At 34.9% G+C, this 8136-nt stretch overlaps 1 protein-coding gene across 1 annotated transcript in view; it reads right to left on the bottom strand.

The window, feature by feature from the left end:
- LOC107686585 (SH3 and multiple ankyrin repeat domains protein 3-like) overlaps positions 1 to 8136 on the bottom strand; it is a 285917-nt gene that overhangs the window by 15642 nt on the left and 262139 nt on the right. The window contains exon 18 of the mRNA XM_016483652.1: positions 6377 to 6452. Within this exon, the coding sequence (XP_016339138.1) occupies positions 6377 to 6452 (76 nt within the window). The remainder of the gene's footprint in view (positions 1 to 6376; positions 6453 to 8136) is intronic.

Here is an 8136-nt window from a genome sequence, read left to right as displayed (position 1 = left end):
TATTATTTTTTTTTATGGTATATATAAGTATGTGTACATTGTCTGGGTTGATTTATGCCTTATGTAATATTTCTGTTATATAAATGCATTAACCATTTCAAATATTTGTTATAAGCTTACAAAAGCCCTCACAGTCAAGTTCAGCTAATCTAGCGCCTAATGATAATTTGATGAGATAATGAAGTGTGAAAATGAATATAAAGGCCATTAGACCTCAGGAAAAAGGTTTAGTGTAGCGCTGACTTCTTGTCAATGTAGTGCACACAACTCCTTAAAATGATCTCCTGAGCCGAGGGGAACGTGCATGAGCGTTAACTCCACTTTGTCTCATGTCAATGAAGCTACACCTCTATGGAGCTTATAATATGACAAAACAAATTGAATTTGTATTGTGTAAATTAGAATTATTGACAAGTGTCATTTAACAAAACTGAATATTATGCGGCATTTAACATAGTTCTGAATTAGATTTTTTTGAACTTGAATTTTAAATACTTCAGCCAGTTAATGTGTGCTTTCTGTCTGTGTTCTAGCTTTTCACCGCTAGGTCAACGTGTGCTAACTGTTGACGTTCAGTTTAGCGCACTTAACAGTGTAGCTGGACATGGATCAGCACACTTATATTAACAGTTATACTAAATCTAATTAGTGATTAAAATATTTCCTAGAACACTTACAACATCAGTCTTTTAGTATGGATTGGACATTGGAAAGTATGAGCTAAAAGAAGTTAATGAATGCTAATATTTACAGTTTAAATTGAGTAGCGGTCTTGTCATATTAGCAGAACATTGTTTGGCACATTTACATGCTAATATTTACAATTTACATTGATTAGCCTAACAGACTTAGCGTAACATAGTTTGGCATGCTTACATGCTAACAGTCGAAATCTATTAATATAGCTGAATGTAGTTCGGCACGGACATACTAATATATACAATATTAATTAGATTTAAAATCAAATCTGTAGATTTAACACATCAGCTGAACGTAGTTCACATGCTTCAGTTTAAACCAATTAGCAGACTTCTCATATTAGCTGAATACAGTTTGGCGTACACTGCAAAAAATCCAATTAACAAAATGTTGGAAGGGCAAAAATATTTAAGTTGAGGACAGGTTTTGTGAAATCGCCGACAAATGCCCGACATCGGAGGCAAATCGGTGCTCGTTCACGTGAGTGACAATCACGCAGTGTGAAGTATCAAAGACGCGATCTGAGGGAATCGCCGACACGTCGCCGACGCCCGCAAAATATTTGGAATGCTAAATATCTGGAGCTGTCAGCGATTTACTCCCTCCTGCATAATCTGTTTTTCTTTTTCTCCTTGTAGCTGGAAATCAGCTCACAGACAATTTGCGGGCTATATATATTTGTTTTAATAATTACAGTCTTGCTCGAGAACTCCGGTCTGGAGCAACAACTGAATGCTACCCCAGATAGTCGTTCAGTGTGAAACCAACAGCGATCCAACGAGTTTGAAAATCGTGCAGTGTGAACTCGGCATAAGTGCCACTAAATAAATGTTAATTTTTAGACTAAATTTATTGACAAAAACATACAGCATATCCGATGTTTTTTAGTGGATATTTAGAAGTGTTTTATAAGTTGTGTGTCCGAGGAAAATGAATATTTAGGCTACGTTAAATGTATGTCAAGTTCATGCGTCAGGTAATGCCGAGTTCACACTGCACGATTTTCAAATTGTTGGGATCGCCGTTGTTTTCACACTGCGTGACTATCCGAACTTCCCGCTGCCCTGTATCTTGGTCTCTCATTGGCTGTAGGTCATCGCTGATGTAGTTTTCAGTCAGAAATCATTGCACACAGCATGATTGTAAATCGCTGACAGCTCCAGATATTTAGCATGCCAAATATTTTGCGGGCGTCGGCGACGTGTCGGCGATTCCCTCATATCTCGTCTTTGATAATTCACACTGCGTGATTGTCACTCGCGTGAACGAGCACCGATTTGCCTCCGATTTCGGGCATTTGTCGGCGATTTCGCAAAACCTGTCGGCGAGTGAAAAATCGGGCTAAAATCGTGCAGTGTGAACTCGGCATAAGTGGAACTGAATTTGTAAATTACTTAGATTGAATTTATCAATACTTGTATATTAAAAAAGGTGTAACCGTATTATTTAAAACATATGTATTTATACACAAACGTACAACATAAATAAAAATATCGAATAAGCGTTGTATGAATATGTCTGAGGGAAATGAGCTGTTTAAGTGAAGGGAACGTGGTCTTTCTTCTCGTTTAATCCATAAAACACTTAATGTCAAAAGCTGTGTTACTATAATGAATTTTAGGTTTAATTTTGTTGTATGATATTTTTGTGTTTCCGTGACGTTAAAAGATATGAAGAGATCGTGCGGTCTCTCTCTTTTATAAGCCAATGCTTACTACGACGAAACGTGTCATGTAAACCACAGTAATAAGCTTATTTGAAGTTAACATGGGCGTGTTGAATGGGTTTTTGCGTGTGCAAACTTTAGCAACTGTCCCGTGAAGTTAAAAGTCGACATTAAACGTGACTAACACTCTTTTCAAACGGGGCGGATTACACGACGTTACTGGTCTCGTGAAGACTTCGGAGAGGAGTTCGTCGTTCCGAACGAGAATAAACAATTTTATAAGCCATTGATGCTTACTACGACGAAACGTGTAATGTAAACCACAGTAATACGTTTATTTATCACTTGATCGTGCACACGAGACCCTGCACTGGTAAAGAGACCATAGTAAACATTGGGACAATTGATCAATCAATTTGTAAAACGTCACCACTGGTATTTATCAACAACAGGCAGGCATATTTTGATATTATTTTAATGCTGTTTAAGGTAGACTTAATATGATATGTGCATGTTCTGTTACAAATCCTTGCAACTAATGAACAGTCAACATCACTGCTCTCTGTGTCGTGCGATGGATTGAGATTTTTTGTGTGCCAAAAAAATGGTTGCAACTTCTGTTTCATCACAAATTAAATGAACTGGTATTACATTTTAAATGATTTTAAAGGCATCATTTCATTTCTTGAGATAAATTGTACTTTATTGCTCCCTCAGGGTGTGGCCAAAGGTTTCATTGGTGCTTTCTCATCATTGCAAGTTTTCAGATGCTGGCCAGTCACTTCTTTCAAGGCTCCAAACACTGCCATGTGACCAGACTGCGCCACTGCAACTACATAGTGTGTGTGTCCTTTCAACACTAAGACTCAAGGTAATATGTGGAAAAGTTTAGAGTGTTTACTACAATTAAAATGTGCTTTATTGTTCTCAGTGGCATCTACGCTAATATTAGACGGTCTCATTCTTATTCCGAGGTCACCGTAGCCACCAGATCCAGTCTGTATCCAGATCAGATGGTGGATCAGCACCTAGAGACGCCCTCGACAGCCCTGAATGTCAGCGGTCTGTAGTGGAAAAAGCACTATGTAAATACAGTGACTGGACTTTACTTGACTCAGTTCAGTTGAACTGTAACATCTGGTTCATTAATTTTTTTCTGACTTCTGCCTCATTTTAAAGATGTAATTGCGAACAGTAGTAATATTTGTAAATGTTTGTTTGCAAACATTTTGTTTAACTTGTTTAGTCTTTTTTAAGTTAAAAAATGTAAAAATTAATTTTGCAGTTGTATTACAAATGTAATGTTTGACAACTGGAGCACTTTAAAGGGATAGTTCACCCAAAAATGGACATTTGCTGTTATTTTATTGACCCTCAGGCCATCCCAGATGTCAGTGACTTTTTTCTTCAGTAGAACAGTAAAGAAGATTTTTATCTGAAATGGTGATCCTTGGTGATTCATACACTGCACATCTGTGGCTGCCAGTTTTTGATTGTTTAGCTTCATAAGACCTCAATGTGTCCTCAGGAGCCTTTGGTAATTTGGTCTTGTCTGTATATGTTTATTTGACTCTCAAAAGCCGGCAGTCAGAGATGTGCAGTTTGTGAATTGCAATGTTTTCAAAGACAATGTTTTCACCTAAAAATTTCCTTTACTGTTCAACTGAAGAAAAAAAGTTAACTACATCTTGGATGGCTTGAGGGTAAGCCAATTAACAACAAATTTTCATTTATGGGTGAACTATCCCTTTAAGCCTGCATGTTTAGTTTGTATGACAAATGTTATAAATGCAGATTGTTATTAAATAAAGGCTATTATGTGTTGTAATGTGTGTGTTTTAGTGATTGATAGACACCAGGTAAAATTTTTCTTAAACTCAATATAAAATATAATAACTAGTTCCACAGCAATTTCTTATGATGCCCAAATAATACATCTTAGTTGAGGTAACATATGAAACACATGGAGTGAATGGTTAAATTTTAATTGACAATTTGCTGTAGTTTTCTAAATGTTTGTCTAAATGTTTAATGTTTGATTAAATAATTTTAGTTGAATGGACTATAAAACTATTTCAGTAAAGGTTGAGCCAACTAAAAAATAAAAATTCAGGTAACACTTTGAAGATAGAAATTGACTGAACGTAAAATTTCTGTGGAACTTGTTACTAAACAATAATTAGTTGAAACGGCTTGAAATTTTTTTTACAGTGTACTCGCTAACATTTACATTTTAATTTGATTCATTAATTCATTTATTAATAATGATTTAAAAACAATTTATAATAATTTGATACAATGACAGTTTGGAGTTCAGAGATGGATCGCCATCTTGGCAACTTCCAACAGTTACTCTAAACGGAGCCCCTACTGAGGATTTCAGTAAGGTGATGATCAGTCATTCACATCTCATATTGGGAAACCGATGATTTTAAGAGTCTGGGAGAGGCTTCATTTGTCTTGTATGTTTCGAGTCCATTTCAGAAGGTAATTGATTTGACTGGGTGCAGTTCTTTAGGCTGCTGTTCTAGACCTGCTTGCTGTTGTTGAGCATCCTTGCAAGAGAAGATGAATGGAGTGAAAAGTATCAGTTTGACAGAGAGACTCCAGTAATGAATCCTCTCTCGTTCTCTCTCTCTCTCTTACTCCTTTCCCAAACTCATCTCATCTTATCCTCCGTCTCACATCAAGCAGTCTTTAATTTTGAAAACACTTTATAGTGTTAAATATATTTAAAATAGCAGTAACAAAAACTTGCTTATGTGTTGTGTTCACACTAGGTAGAATAGATATGCAAGAGTATGTAAAGGATTTGCCTCAAAATACCTTAGTGGGTTTGGACGCCAAACTGAATTTACCATGGATGAAAATGAGGCTGTGAGGCATACACTTTACAGTCTTTAGAATGGCACACAGTGTACAAGTCTTAGATCACTTAATTTTCACAACTTATAGCTTTTAAAACTGTTTTATGGAGTTTTGTTTTGTTTTTTTTTGTTTTCAGAAAGACACCGAACAATCGGTAGGTTTGTTAAACAACAGTACAATCCATTAAACTGTACATCTATCTCTCATAGCCTTGTTTTCATCCCCAAAATTAAATATGCACAAGCCTGAATAAAGTATATAGCTGCATAGAATTCAAAACCTGCAAAATTCACCTGCAGTATTCAAATTCACTCTGACCTGCAACTTTGTATAATGAAAATACATTTCACCAATGTCACCATTTAGCTTCTGGGGTGTAAATCAAATCATTTTGTCAGTCTTGCATCAGGATAAGTATACAATATATAAACGTTTTACTGCTTTTGTAGTACAAAACTATACAAACTTTAAATGAGAAGCTGTGCAATGCTGTGAGAAACTGTAGTAGATATCTAAATGTATTAATTTTGAATAAAATAAATGCATTTAATAATATGTATAAAATATAGAAAATACATTTATTTTGCCATTATTTTTATATTAAAGCATACAACATCATATTTTGTTGCTCATATTCGCTGGTGGGACAGAATTAACTACAATCTAATTTGACTGTCCCTTGAAACACAGTAGATATTATTCATAAGTAGATCTGCATATCCAATTACACTGTAACATTGAGCATAATGTAAAACATGACCTCTCCTTTAATAGCATGCGCTGATTGTTTTTTATTACACTCGGATGTAAAATTTAATGTAGTTCTTCGTTCTCAATGGAATCAAGTTCTTATGCATTTATTTTTGAATCTAAAACAAACAGAAACAAAAAGAAATATGTTGCATGCAATAAAATGTGAAATGTGAACTAAGTGTGTGTGTAAATTAAAAGCAAATATAAATGGTAAAAGCATGATATAATGTGTGTTCACACCCTCTATCCTCTAGATGGCAGTAGAGACTGAATACCACAAATGACAGACTCCACTGAGTCAGACTATAACTTTCTCAGGGTTGCTTTGAACTATTGATAACCAAAATGCCCTACATATATTTTTTATGCACGCACAAATATATACATTACCTATATGAGGTAAAGTTGTCATAGGAGCCCACAGTGTAATGTCTGAACAGCCTCTTGGTTCGGTCCTCTCTCGTCTCTGAAAGAAAAACATGACACATATTAAACATTAATCATCATAAACACCCTATTTGTCATTTTCAGTGCCGTTTATCATATTTGCATTGCATTTCAGAGCCGATAGCATGTCTCTAGCCTTCTGCGAATATGTGGGTGTTTGTTTGTGTGCAAAAATGTAGACGATCTTAATTAAATGCACAGGCAAGGTTAACTGTATATTTGTGTGTGTGTGAGAGAGAATGTGGTCTCGTTAATCCAGTCAGAGAGTCTGGCTAATAGGCCTGGTGTTTCAAGCCAGACTAGATTTATGTGATTGGACTTTGGGCTGGAAATCAATGCACTGCTCCCCTACAGAAGGCCAATCTGCTGACACACATATACACATATTCTCGTTCACACACAAACACACCCTGAGAATCTTACAAATAATGAATCTTACAAACATTTTCTGGCAAGAACAGACGGTCAAACACATGCAATTCTTTCCTAGATACATTAGAAATTGTGTTACAGCGGTTATTGAATTACACTTTGCTTTCCGTGTTATTGAATTCAACATGTCTTCCTCTCTCTCTCTCTCCCCTTTCTTAATAAACTCAGTGACCCACTTGCTCTGGTCTGATTACTAATGCATATTTCCTCTGTCTTTTCTTCCGTCCCCTGTCTCCACTCCTTCCTGTGTCACACTCTGGTATTCCCTCTGTGCATGTCTGCTCTTCTTCAGTCCTCTCTTGCTTTGACAGTCTGCGAAGTGTCTTGCTGATTGTATGTTAAAGGAGTCATATTATGATACATCAAAGTTTCCTTGATGTTTCGAAATAAACAAGTTCAGCACACTATAAAAACATACTGTAAAAATACTTTGTCTTTCAGTGCAAAAAAATAAATGACAGATGAATATTGCGTACATGAAGCCGGATTTGTACTAATACTTATAGATACTATTCAAACTAATAATAAGAGTAAACTGTGGTATACGACCCTGCAGTATTATCCTATATTGCATATGACTTACTCTACTTCTGACAAGAGACAAATGATCAGAGAGATGATAAAAAATGGAAATTTATTACTAAATTATGACTAAATATTTGTCTGCAGAAAAAAATATTATATATCATAAAATAAAATGATGAAAGTATGACATGACCTTTTTAACAAAATATTTCAAATGAAATATACAGTAGTATATGTAATATACAGAAATAAATGCATATAAATAAATGAATAAAAAGAAATATGACAAAAATTATAAATAAATGAGTTAATTACAAATTATTTATGCTAAATTATAGAATAAACAAATTATAATAAATAAATAAATTAATAAATTAATTTATACATACAAAAACAGCCCATAATTCATCGATAGAAAAAAGTTGATAGCAAATAGGAAAACCTGCTTTAAAAAAATTAGACCTCTTTTAATAAAAAGTTCTTAACTCACAATTCCATAAGTCTAAAAATATGCCTGTTATACTCACACTTTAGTCACTTTACAGAGACTAATGTAATTAATAATTACATTACATTGATAATTGATTAAATTTCAAAAGAAAGAATATAAGCGAGAGAGAGAGGAAAAGCGAGAGTTACATCTACTGACTGTGTCCTACTCTGCCACCACAGAATTGAGAAGTTAAAGCATGCATTAGCATTTTAATGACTTGAAGGCAAGGAAGGACGCACAGATCAAATTCACA

Source organism: Sinocyclocheilus anshuiensis, unplaced genomic scaffold (assembly GCF_001515605.1).
Source record: "Sinocyclocheilus anshuiensis isolate Anshui unplaced genomic scaffold, SAMN03320099.WGS_v1.1 scaffold733, whole genome shotgun sequence".
In the NCBI taxonomy this organism is placed as follows: domain Eukaryota; kingdom Metazoa; phylum Chordata; class Actinopteri; order Cypriniformes; family Cyprinidae; genus Sinocyclocheilus; species Sinocyclocheilus anshuiensis.
Note: the sequence above shows the minus strand (reverse complement) of the source record. Positions and strands in the feature narration are given on the sequence as shown.